General features: G+C 42.1%; 1 protein-coding gene across 1 annotated transcript; it reads right to left on the bottom strand.

The window, feature by feature from the left end:
* Nucleotides 1-215: 215 nt before the first annotated feature.
* Nucleotides 216-7,144, bottom strand: LOC308336788 (beta-1,3-galactosyltransferase 5-like). The gene is made up of 2 exons (XM_080794344.1): nt 7,077-7,144; nt 216-1,687 (listed from the first exon to the last, which is right to left on the bottom strand). The coding sequence occupies exons 1-2, from the start codon at nt 7,121-7,123 to the stop codon at nt 526-528; spliced, it is 1,209 nt and encodes a 402-aa protein (XP_080650470.1). The 5' UTR covers nt 7,124-7,144; the 3' UTR covers nt 216-525.
* Nucleotides 7,145-14,050: the final 6,906 nt, after the last annotated feature.

Below are 14,050 nucleotides of genomic sequence, written 5' to 3'. Positions count from 1 at the left end.
GTGGTGTTTTAGGTCTCAGCTGCGTTCGCTTCCCGCGTTTGCGCGTCTTACTGGTATACTTACTGAAACCAAGTGTAAAATGACTTATACTGGATCTCTTGTCCCTTCCTAACATTAGTTTTTATTTGTTGATGAAATTGTCAATATATTTAGTCTCAGTTTTTGTCAGTGGAAACAGGTAGTCGACGAACATTTTTCCTTACTTCCTTCCTCTCACACATTACCGATTCTAGCTGTACAATAGACCTTTAAAAACAAGATAAAATATAAAAAATACTATACTACAATTCTGGCCTGGCCACCTGTACCTGGACTGACTGTGTTAGCATAATGCAGTATGCGTAATGTAGTTTGAACTATATGTCTGCTTGTCCTTTGCCCATATTAGATCCCTGACCTGTCATCAATTAGAAATCATAGTGCTGATGTCATAGACTGGCCTCCAACTAAGTACTTTGGTAAATCATGAACAACCTCTCACTAGTAAATATGTCATATGTATCTCACCCATGAATGCATGCACCGTTAGCAAGGTGGTCCAGGTTTCTTCAAGTCTGTCCAGTAGTTCAACAGCTGCTCTGGGGTGTTAAGAATGTAGGTAATGATTTTGGAGAATTCACAACGATTGTAGGCTATAGTAGTATCGTTATAAACCTTAAACTGCCAGGGTTCTGGAGGAGAGGTCAGTGAAAGTCCCAGCTTTTTCATGCACACGCCAATATAGGCATCCTCTATATTAAAGAACTTTATTTCCTTTGAGATCTCCACATATTTCGCAGGGAGGTCGTTGGAGAACACGTAGCCCATACCCATCGCGTAGGTTGGGTAGGTGTCATCTGGGTACATCTCCTTTGGGACGTACCACTTGGAGTCCCTGGAGCGCACGACCGGTCTGTTCCACATCATGTATCCTGTCAGGTAGTTCCGCTTGGGGAAACCAGGCGTTTGCAACATGCTCACCAGGTTGCCAATGTTCAGGAACATGTCTGAGTCTATCTTCATAGCATATTCTGCCATGGGGCAGCGCGTGGCTAGCCAGTCCATTATCACCATGGTCTTGATGGTTAAATTGATGTAAGTGTCCATGAAGTCACTCTGGATCAGGTCATGGTGCTGCAGGTTCTCCTGTCTGACTTTGTCCTGCTGCTGCTCGGCGTTCGCTCCCCCTGGTAGACCGAGCACGAAAATAGTCTTAACCATTGCGCCGAGAACTGGGGACTCACTAGCCCATGTCTTCCGGATGGCATCCCGCGCTGCCACGTCAGCGGGTGCAACCGGCACCATCAGCACCAGGAAAGGGGGCTCGGTCTCACAGGCCGTTGTATCGTCCATGATGTAACGGTAGTTGGGGGCATAGGCTAAGTGGTACTGAAACGGTCGCACAGTAGTCCTCCTGTCAATGTCTGTGCTGGTCAGGGGAGCCTCCGTCACTACATGAGTGGTCAGGGGAGCCTCCATCACTACATGAGTTTCATCATGATAAGTAGCATTTGGATTTTGTGAATTGTTTCTATTGACCAACCTGTGGTACAGCACATGGGATGGAAAGCTCTGCCACCAGGTCAAAGAGCTGCTGTATCCAGCGTAGTAGATGATCAACATGGAAAGCGTCCCGAGGAGGAGCAGGAGTTTGAACCCAGTACGATACGAACGTCTCCTCTGGCGGTGTAGGGACTCCACACCATGACTGAATCATGAAACACAAGGAGAACATGTCATTATGGCATTATAACAAACATAGTCCGTGAGCCATGTAGCGTTGGTTGGTAGTGGTATATACCATCTTCTGAGGGGCTCATAGTGATTTTTGGCCAGGTGCATCTCTAGAGTTAGAAGATATGTGATAGCATTGCACCAGTGCTAGCTATTGGTGTGTTGTCTTGCATTATAACACTACCAGAAAATGATACTAGTTCAATAGCCTACATGAAAATAATATTACTTACTGGTTTGGGATAGTGAGTATAGTGAATTAGTTTGGCACAAGGGGAAAGTGGGAAAGTGAATGGGTTAGCCATAGACGTGCTTACGTGCTTTGCATGTAAACAACTGTTTACTGCTGCAATGGTGATATTCATGTAGGACAAGGGGTAATTGGGTCAGTTTACTCTTTACCATTACCTACATTGTAGGTAATGGTACAATTAAACGTGTAATGACAAAGAGGGTGACCATCTCTAAGGCCTCTAGAAGTCTCCATCTAATCCCTTGGGCTGGTGGGTGAAGATCCATCGAGTCGCAGGCGATGATTGATTGATTGGTTATTAATATGCTTATGCAGATAAATGTGTCGTCTGAGTCAGGCAGCTGAGGCTTTATCATTACACTATGCATTACTTACACACACTAAATGTAGTTTATTGAATTTCACAATCCATTTAACATCCAGTGCCACCTGGTGGACACCAGTTTTGGTCCTCGATGCCACGAAGCCCATTATAAGTAAAAGAAAGAATTTGTAATTCTATTGTGCATGTAATGTGCATTGTGCATATCATCACCTGAACACCAGATTAGAGGAAATGACTTTGACTCTGTGGTATATTAATGTTCATAATGGTGGAGGATATACCAGGCAGGTTGTATAAAAAAGAGAGGGTCCAGGCAGTGTCCTTTTCTTTCTCATGTTGAGTTTATTTGAGAACACCAATGAGCTTGCCACAATCATGACCAAACAGGACCCAATATTCTCTGAGAAGCCCCGTTCGTCCTACCACGAGGCTCCTATATACTGAGTCTCACACATCCAATCCCGTGCATGTGTATAGATTTGTATAGGTGTCAGATGTATTACCCAGGCCTTTGTTCTAAACACCTCCTGGCTCCCTGACCTGCTTGACTCTCGTCCGGCCAGATGCCATATTAATATATAGACCTTCTGCCCTGGGTCACTATTTGGAACATAGCCTGTGTCATAATTCACCAACCCAACAAAAGGTCTTTGTTCTAGTGATCCTCCGGACTCTCTGTTCGTATGTCAGTAAACTCCCTAGTATCAGCTTCTCACATCATGGCTTATTTAATGTGACATACCTATATCCTTCACCTAACCGACAATTTCTACTAGATGTGAACTACATGTCATATCAATCAGGTCTTATGTTGTGGATGTAAGTACAGGTGTCCTATATGTGTATTCATGACTTGATCAAACAATTATAACATACTAAAGATGAAAGGCTCTCTCTCTCTCTCCAAAGGGGAAAAGCCTAGGGCAGGGGGTGGTTATGGTCTCTTCTGCATACCCACTTTGAGTTCCTCCCGCTGTTTTAGTTGGAGGCAGTCAGATTACTGGGTCTCTCCCCATATCTATCCCAGAGTGTGTCCCCAACTCTATTTATCTATATATATATGTGCCTACTGTATAATGCCTATATGTCTGGGCGCCAATACACAACAACTCTCTCTCTTGTTGTAGCTGCAGGGCACAATTGATACTGTATAGCCTTTCCTCCACTGCTCATTCAGCCACTATCCATGTACAGTACCTGAAAAACCAGTTAGTAGCCTAGCTAATAGTATAAGCATGCCTATATAGTTATCCAGGCATTCATAAAAAATAATCACATCAGACAATGTTAGTTATCCAGGCATTCATCCAAAAGAATCACATCAGACAATGTTAGTTATCCAGGCATTCATCAAAATAATCACATCAGACAATGTTAGTTATCCAGGCATTCATCCAAAAGAATCACATCAGACAATGTTGTCTGCTCTCTCTACTTTTTAATGTTTTTAAAAGGCTTATTTGCCTCTTTTTAATATGTCTATTGTTTTAAACCGTGAAGCACCTCCATGAGTTGTGGAGAACAGGATTTTTCTCCCCCGTATGCCTAGTGTAAATTGTAAAGTATATTGTGGAAGACAATAAAAGTGGATTCTGAAATGAGCCTATCCAGTGGCCTCGTAGTAAGCTTGTAGCCTATAGTTCTTCTATTATCTGACTTCAGCGACATGATATCAGAAGTGCATTAGTCGGCCTGTTTTGTTTAGTTTGTTTTTGTGGGATACACAAATGAAATGAAGGAAACAACTTCATAGGATAATTAGGCCTATAATTTTTTGACAGGTGCATAGGCTATATAGGCAATTGCAAGTTAAACTTAAGAAATTAAATACAGTTGCTATAGGGCTATATAGGGCCCTATAGCAAATGTAATTTAACAATTTAAATATTTTAACAGCACAATAACACACGGCATGATCACATGACCAGATAGGCTATTCTAACTTCTGGTTAATCTTATCTGCGAGTAGCCGTTTGTTGTTGTCAACATTATACAGTTACACGCCTTGTGAAGCAAGTCAAAGTCCTCACCTTTTCTTTTCCGTCCCACCACCAGAACCGTTCCCTTCCTCCTCCATTGCTATTGTTCCTGCCCCCAGCAGACGCTATAGGTCTTTAACCTAGAACTGGAGAGACTGGATTGGTCCGATGTGCTCAGGAGCTCACTAGTCGAAGAAGCATGGCTTGGCTTTAAAACCAAATTTACAACAGTACTAAACAACATGGCTCCTCTGAGAACCATCAGGGTCAAAACCCGCTCGGAGCCATGGATGAATTCGGACATACTGACTGCAATGAAAGCCAGAGACAACAAATGCTCTGAACTTCTTAAATGCAAGTCCAAGCTAGCCAAGCGCTTCGACAGTGATCTCCAAACCAAACTGTGCATCCTTAAAACCCAATGTAACAAGCTAAGAAACGGTGTAATTGCCATGACCAAATCAGCCAAAAGTAACTTTATCAATGATAAAGCCGAGGAAATCAAAAACAATCCTCGGGAGCTCTGGAAGCTACTAAACAACCAACTAGGCTGTGGTCAGAAACTTAAAACCAGGTTTACTAACATAAACATCAAATCAAATAACACCCTCATCACTGACAAGGTTGATGTAGCCAATCACTTGAACATCTTCTTTACAAACATTGCAACAATGCTGGTTAACAAACTGCCCTCCCACTCTGGGCGTTTTGGTGTAGAGCACATCAAAGGCTTCTACAAAAACCTAGGTGTTTGTAAAGATGATTTTAAAATGACAATGGTAACAACTGAGGAGGTACTTAAGAAACTGAGTGCCCTCCAACCCCACAAGGCCACTGGCCATGACAATATTCCCTCCAAATTTCTCAGAGACTCAGCCATTTCCATAGCTCCAGTCATCACCCACATAGTTAACCTCTCCATCAAACAAGGACAGGTCCCCAGAGATTTTAAACTGGCCAAAGTAACCCCCCTGTACAAAAAAGGGAGTAAATTAGAACCCGGCAACTACCGCCCTATTTCTATTCTAAGCTCCATCTCGAAAGTGATGGAAAAAATAGTCTATGAACAGGTTGAAAAGTATCTTGCCACTAATAAATTGTTGTACGAGTTCCAATCTGGTTTCAGAACATCCCACTCCACTGACACATGCCTTCTCTATTTGAGCGACCACATCAAACACGAGGTGGATGCTGGAAAATACTGCGGCATGGTCATGCTGGACCTCCAAAAGGCTTTTGACACCGTGAACCACTCCATACTGGTTAACAAGCTTAAAGCTATTGGTTTTGATAGCACATCAGTGAGCTGGATGCAATCCTACCTGGAGGGGAGAGAACAGATGGTGGAAGTGAACGGAACACTGTCCCCCCCCCCCTCCCAGTGAGCTGTGGCGTCCCACAAGGAAGCATACTAGGGCCTTTACTGTTCCTAATATATGTAAACGACATGACTTCAGCTTGTGACTGCAACTTGTTCCTGTTCGCAGACGACTCAGCACTGCTGGTCTCGGACAGGAACAAACTGCAGGTTGAAAAGACCCTCAGCTCTGAACTCGGTAGAATCTGCACCTGACTCGCTGATAACAAACTATCCTTACCTGGGAAAAACTGAATCCATTCTCTTCGGATCAAATAGTAATCTCAAAAAGGCAGATGGCTTCTTGGTTAGAGTTGGTGATGATATTATCACACGGAAGGATCAAATTACCTACCTAGGTTCCATCCTGGAGGCCAATCTTTCCGGTGATAAGATGGCCACCAACGTAATCAAAAAAGTCAATCAAAGAACAAGATTCCTCTACAGGATCTCCTCACTGGTCGACAAAAACTCCTGTGCATGTAATGTGCATTGTGCATATCATCACCTGAACACCAGATTAGAGGAAATGACTTTGACTCTCTCTCTTGTTGTAGCTGCAGGGCACAATTGATACTGTATAGCCTTTCCTCCACTGCTCATTCAGCCACTATCCATGTACAGTACCTGAAAAACCAGTTAGTAGCCTAGCTAATAGTATAAGCATGCCTATATAGTTACCCAGGCATTCATAAAAAATAATCACATCAGACAATGTTAGTTATCCAGGCATTCATCCAAAAGAATCACATCAGACAATGTTAGTTATCCAGGCATTCATCAAAATAATCACATCAGACAATGTTAGTTATCCAGGCATTCATCCAAAAGAATCACATCAGACAATGTTGTCTGCTCTCTCTACTTTTTAATGTTTTTAAAAGGCTTATTTGCCTCTTTTTAATATGTCTATTGTTTTAAACCGTGAAGCACCTCCATGAGTTGTGGAGAACAGGATTTTTCTCCCCCGTATGCCTAGTGTAAATTGTAAAGTATATTGTGGAAGTGACAATAAAAGTGGATTCTGAAATGAGCCTATCCAGTGGCCTCGTAGTAAGCTTGTAGCCTATAGTTCTTCTATTATCTGACTTCAGCGACATGATATCAGAAGTGCATCAGTCGGCCTGTTTTGTTTTTGTGGGATACACAAATGAAATGAAGGAAACAACTTCATAGGATAATTAGGCCTATCATTTTTTGACAGGTGCATAGGCTATACAGGCAATTGCAAGTTAAACTTAAGAAATTAAATACAGTTGCTATAGGGCTATATAGGGCCCTATAGCAAATGTAATTTAACAATTTAAATATTTTAACAGCACAATAACGCTATTGATCACATGACCAGATAGGCTATTCTAACTTCTGGTTAATCTTATCTGCGAGTATAGCCGTTTGTTTTCAACATTATACAGTTACACGCCTTGTGAAGCAAGTCAAAGTCCTCACCTTTTCTGTTCCGTCCCACCACCAGAACCGTTCCCTTCCTCCTCCATTGCTATTGTTCCTGCCCCCAGCAGACGCTATAGGTCTTGTAGTGGCACTCCGTCTAAATGTTCTTTCAAAATGTACCACTTGGTGGAGTAGACCTCACAAAAACACAAAACAGTAGTTGTACGCAAACGACAGGACAAAAATAACTTTTCATCAAAAGGTTTTACTGGGAAAAAACACCAAAAATTACAGAGTCCAATGTATGGTCAAAAAACTGTGTTGCTTCCTTCTGTGTCTGACTCCAACTGACTACAAGACTGTGACATCAAACAGAAATACACACAGGTGCCTCAAACGGGTCCAAATTAGCTCCCAATAACATCAAAGGACAATTAGGTCACACTCAGAACAGGTCAGCTAGACCTTTGTAAACACACACATGACACTCATGAGATGCAATCAAATAACCAGCATAGCATGTAGTACTCGATCAGTTTGTTCCTTGGCTCCATGTTATCTTTGACTTTGATCTCAGGATCATCTTGAAGGGTTTCTTTCATTTGAGCAGGTTGAAACGAGTCTGTGCAGTCGAAGACCACTCGTATCCTTCTCCTTTTAGGGTGATGCACCTATTGTTGCGGTATGTAGACCATGGTGCAGTCAAAACGACTTGGTTGATCGGCTGGAACTTGAACGGCGCAGCCTTTGCCATTAATGGTGTTCTTGAAGCCGTTGCAGTGGGACTTCCTCTTGAGCTTTCTAAGCAAACTGACTGTACGCTGCTCCACCACGTGGCTAGTAGGCATTTGGAGCTTTGCGTTCTTGAGCGGCAATTCAATGCTGCAATGTGAATTCTCAAAGGTTGTGGTTTTGTGCACAGCCTCTCCTTTGTTGTAGCTGCGTTCTGGTAAATCAACAGTACACTCTTGGACCTGCAGCTTCTCAATCTCCATCACAGAGATTCTGTTCAGTGAATAATGAGGTTTTTTCCCTCTGTCACTCGGTTCCTTCCTTAAAGGCCCATTCACGACCCAGCCGATGGCAGTCTTCACAGCATATGGTCGTCCCTTTTGACCATTGATAACGTGCCATGGCTCCATTGCTTGTGGACAATTCGCTCCAATAAGTAGGCCAACGTCTGCTTCTAATTCTGGCAGGCGTACTTTGTTGAGATACGGCCACTTCTGGATATCAGATTGCCTCGGTATGTTTTCAGGGTGAACAGGTATGTAGCTGTGGGTGTACACCTTCGGAAGCTCAATATACTTGTTCTCTTCTAGCCCACATATTTCAAGATCCAATATCACAAAACTGCTCAGGAGTTTCTGTTCTTCAGGCGTGTCTTGGCCCATGGTGCTGAGAAGTACTTGGGTTGGCTTCCCCTTTACGTTCAGTTTCTTTTGCAGAGCTTCTGTGCAGAACGTTCCGGTGCTTCCCGGATCAATGAACGCGTACGTTTCCACATACTTGTCACTCTTTCTTGACTTGACCTTCACCGGTACTATTGACAGGACACATTCAAGTTCTCCGGCCCCTGTGACGTTACAGGATTCTTGTGTGACAGAAACTTGTGCACAAACTTCACTTCCCTGTGCACCGTCATTCTTTTCAGGCGAAGCTTCACGTGAGACCGAAACTTCTCTTTCTGTGTGTAGAATGTCTGGATGCTTTAATTTGCATTCGATACACTCTGCTCTTTTCTTGCAGAATTTGAACATATGTCCATAAGTTAAGCACCCGAAACATAAGCCCTTTGACTTCAAGAACTCCACACGTTCTCTGTGTGGCTGCTTCTTGATCTTGTTGCATGAAGCTAGTGTGTGACCTTCCTGGCAGTACAAACACGGCTTCTCAAAAGCATTCACTGTTTTGCTTGTTCTTTCTGGCTTCCAAGATGTTCCTTGAGGCTGCTCATTGTCATCTGAAACGTTGGTTGCGAAACTACTTCCACGAAATTCTCTCTTCACAGGAGGTCTTTCTCTTTGATCATTCTGTCCAGCCGTGACTGGGCGGCTGTCTGGTATATTACCAAAGAGGGGATCTGTAGCTACTTTAGCTTGCCGGTCAATGTATCTGACCAAATCCGCAAACCTCGCTCTTCTGCCCTGCCGCTCTTTGACATCGTAGGCTACATCACGCCAGCGTTCTTTCATTCTGTATGGCAGTTTAGACACCACCGTTCGCAGGTTGGTTGGGTTGTCCATCTCTTCCAAATAGTCTATGTCTTCCATAGTGTTGTGACATCCAATTAAAATGTCCTTTACCGCTCTGTTCTCAACATGTGGTCACCGGGTGTACAAATGGACCCTTACGGGTCTGTAACTCAGAGAATGTACAAATGAGAATTTTTACAGTGTAGATTGGGGTCCCAGAGATGAAAAATAAAATGATAATAAATGGGGCACCTTGGCCTAATAGAGCGCCGCAGTCCCCGCCCCCTTTCAGAAAGCGAGTGGCCCAGGAAGTGAAAGCCCCATGCATTCTGCCATCGGCACTTTTAATATAATTTATTTAAAGACGGTTACGCCGCGGACAAAGCCAATTCGGATCGTGACGAATCATGACAATGAACACAATATTTTGGGCCGATCAAATAATTTATAAGACGAAAAATAAAACAAATAGTGTTGTCTCCTGACTTTCTTTTCTTCTTTCTAATGATTTGATCGTCCCAAAATATTGTGTTCATTGTCATGATTCGTCACGATCCGAATTGGCTTTGTCCGCGGCGTAACCGTCTTTAAATAAATTATATTAAAAGTGCCGATGGCAGAATGCATGGGGCTTTCACTTCCTGGGCCACTCGCTTTTCTGAAAGGGGGCGGGGACTGCGGCGCTCTATAGGCACATTAAACTGGGAGTGCTTGAGTTGAGATGAAAAATAATCAATGCTTTACCGTGAGAAAAAACAACAATCGGAACAAAGGCTGATGATCATGATGATCACCTGCAACTAACACATTGGTAACTAATCTGTGCCAGAGAATATGTCTCAGAAGAGCAGTTAATTCTTCCACAAAGGCTTGTCATTATCATGTTTTCTGTTTGCTCTGAAACCACGTGAATGGTGTCAGGTTTACTTCTGCCTGACAACTGGTTTGTGTGTTAGCTCATACTGAACTACAGTAAATAGTCTGCCTGCAGGTCAAACGACACAAGCCATCATACTAAATCCACAATGAGCTCTTGGTAAAACAGTATGCTTTTAATAAGCAGTATAAATCAAATATTACTGTACGGGTATTGCTAATGACATATTTTCTATATAATATAGAAGATGTCTGACTAAGTGACTGGGCCTGTGTGCAGTCAGTACTAGTACACACACACACGTACGCTCTAGGTATTTTGTCTGAAGTCAGATTTAATCTTAGATCACACACTTTGGAGTTACAGCACATTACTGCAGTGTTTGACTTTCTCTGCCCCACACAGAACACCAAGTAAGAAGACGCATCCCACCTGACAGCTTGGCGTACGGACGGTACGGCTTAATATGTGGCACCTGCAGCCTGGGAGTGGAGTAGGATGAAGGCTCTCTGACGTCCTCCCGGTGGGGGCTCCTCACTGGTGGTAGGTGAGTCAGTAGCCAGTAGGATATACATAACAGCAGTGCCAGGCCAGCACACAATATGTGTGGGGAGGAATCAATTGGCATAATGACAAAATTATGGAGAAAATGTGGGAAAAAGGAAAAACATAGTCACCTTTAGACCAGCCCCAGGCAGACAGGGCACGGGAAGTGGGGTGCTGAGTGCGCTGCAACAGAGGTCTGGTGAAAACTTTAGTTGATTGTTTGTTTTGACTTTTGAGTAATATGGCTGTCTGTTTGGAACCTTTGTAACAGGTACGGTGTGACACAGGTGTGTTCACATTTGAGAGCATGTTGCAAACTCATTTAATAAACTATTGACCGGTTGGATAAATTCATGGAGAAAGGGAAGGCACTTTCTCCCAAATATGTTTATTGCTGCTGCTGCCTTGCAGAAATGGGTTGTGTATGTGTAATCATGGACCATCTAGCCTCTGTGATTTGCATAATACACAGTCTCTTTAATTACAATACAAAGTAGCTGTAAAATCCAACACTGTTGGTGTGTGTGTGTGTGTGTGTGTGTGTGTGTGTGTGTGTGTGTGTGTGTGTGTGTGTGTGTGTGTGTGTGTGTGTGTGTGTGTGTGTGTGTGTGTGTGTGTGTGTGTGTGTGTGTGTGTGTGTGTGTGTGTGTGTGTGTGTGTGTGTGTGTGTGTGTGTGTGTGTGTGTGTGTGTGTGTCAGAGAGAGAGGGTCAGAGGGAGAGAGAGCGTAGAGTGGGGAAAATCCACCATCTGGTGGTCACAGACGGTACAGACTGTTGTGTTGGAATGTTGGTGTTCACCGCCACTTAAAATCCATAATAGAATTTATAGAACAAGACACAATCAAATAATTCTAACAGTCAACTTCATCGTGTCATTTCTTTAGAAATCCAAATGTTTAATGATGGTTTAAAGATGGTCAAATTAAGTAGTAGGCCTATAGACAAATTTACATAAAAGCACAATACATTAGCATTCAGTAGGCATATAGTCAAGTAAAATTCAGAGACATGAATCTGTTGTCGGATGGACAGACTGACAGGTTTTGCAGATTTTCATAGTAATCTGCAAACTGGGTCGTTTTAGAATTTTTGAATATGCAAGACAGACACAAAAGACAAACAAACAGAGGACAGAAACATCAACAGTAAAAAACTGAGTAAAAACAAAAGACAAAAAAAAAAAAAGAAACAAGAGGTCATGGGATGTACAACAACAACAATACATATTACAGATTTTTCCATTCCTTACATTCAATGACAACCGGAAAGACACCGCCCATATTCACTCTACATCCACCCCCCCAGCTAAGTACTCTGTCCATTTCTCCCATCTTCTTTCACCCAGCTCTTTTTGCAGTCTTAAAGAATAGGTCATCTGTTCTAGGTGATGTAGTTGTTTCACAATGTTGATAAATAGGTCGGCAGTAGGACAGTTCTTTTGTAACCAGCTTTTTTGCTTGCTAGTAGTAGAATCTTAAGTAAGTAGGACTCATCCCGATTTAGCCAGTCTGGTAGTTGTCCTAGGTACAAAGATGTGAATGTATCATCTATTCTAAAACCCATAATGTTTGAGATAAGTGTTGTCACTTCCTTCCAAAATGGTTGAATTACAGGACAAGACCAAAAGACATGTGCATGATCAACCACTGTATCTCCACATTCTCTCCAACAGTCCATATGGTTGCCAGTCTGTTTGGACTTCTGTTTTGGAGTAATAAAGAAGCGAATCTGTTTTTTCCAACAAAAGTCTCTCCAAGTCAAGGAATTAGTGGTCGTTGATTGCGTTTCCCATATATTCATCCATACTTCATCACTTATATCAATGCCCAACTCTTTTTCCCATCGCTCTTTCACATATATTGTAGAGTCCTTTTTCAACGACATAAGTCCATTATATAGTTTACTTACAAGACCCCTGTTGCTTCCTGAGCCATAAGCATTTGTAAATACAGTGATTAGGCTTGTTGGTGCCATTGTTTATACCTATTGTCTAATACTACTGGTATGAAGTCAGGGTCATATGCTGGCCAATTTAAAAGTTTTGCCTCCCTCTGAAGCTGGGAGCGTTTAACAACTTCCAGCCATATTTTGAACGATACATTTACCCACTGACTCCTTGTCTGAAACATTCCTTTCTCTCTGTCAGTGCAACCTAATAGTGACTGTATTGGTACATCCATCAGGGATAACTCTATGCTTTTTGGCCGCTTAAGACTGATATGAGGTTAGTCGTGGCCGGTTTAACCCATTTAATAAAATTCTTCTAAATCCTCCAGTTTTCACGATTAAAAAAATTTAGCAGACCTACAATCTCATAGAGCGCCACCGAGTGGAGCCCTATGAGATTGTAGACTCGAGAGATTGTAGAGCTTGTAGATCTGCTATTTTTCAATAGCTAAATTATAACATAATGTTTAAAACACACCCAAAATGGGGTAAACTGTGAACGAGAATAAATAAAGATCAAATTGACACGTGATTGAAACGTACACGTGATACAGAATTATAACAAAGTATAATACAAAATTGTCACATTAAAAAAACAATTCCATTCAACATAATTTTATTGCAAAACATTGTGCCCACTTGTTCACAGGTCATACATAAAAATAAAATCCCACAATTCATGGGAAAGTGCACGCAGATATCAACTTTGGTTTAATATACAATGTGCATCCATCAGTCAGACACCTGGCTTCCATATTGTAGAGGACTCTACAATGTGGGTTTTTATGTATGTATTTATTTCAAGCAGGATTCCTTCATTAGCCACGTTCAGTAGTTTGCAACTTCTCTGAACATTTGTTAATAAATACCAATATTCAGATTCATAAATAAATTAAAGACAAATGTTTTGAGCTAACAATCCAGCTTCCTGGAATATCCCTGAGTCTTGAGTTGTAAATATGAAATAATAGTTGTAAACAGTGGTCAGGGGGAGGTCAAAGGCAGTCGGGCTGGTTAGAGAAGCAATGATAAAATAAATAAAAACAAACAGTCCTTTTATCACACAAATTGTAATGTCAGTTAACTACAGAAAAACGGACACAAAAGAAATACTTGAATGTAGTTGAACCCAAACAAATATTAAAGTCCATAGACTTGGTTGGCACATATTACATCTTACTTTACCCTAAACAAACATTAAAGTCCATAGACTTTGGCTGGGAAAGGAAATTAGGCTCTCAACAAACATTAAAAGTCCATAGACTTGGCTGGCCTATGACGTAAGTTCAGAAAGCCATGCTTTGTCAGAAATGTACTTAAAGCATGTATAGTTCACAACTCTCCAACACTGGCAGGTGTGAACTATGAAAGTAGGTCTGTAATGTTCTGTTTTGTGTCGCCAAACCTGTTCTCAGACCAGCCATTTGACCTACAACTCGTAGTGACTTGTGCACAGTGGTGTTTT

The sequence above is a fragment of the Protomyctophum bolini genome (assembly GCF_963924005.1).
Source record: "Protomyctophum bolini genome assembly, chromosome: 3".
NCBI classification, from domain to species: Eukaryota; Metazoa; Chordata; class Actinopteri; order Myctophiformes; family Myctophidae; genus Protomyctophum; species Protomyctophum bolini.
This window is presented reverse-complemented; position numbering and strand designations above follow the sequence as displayed.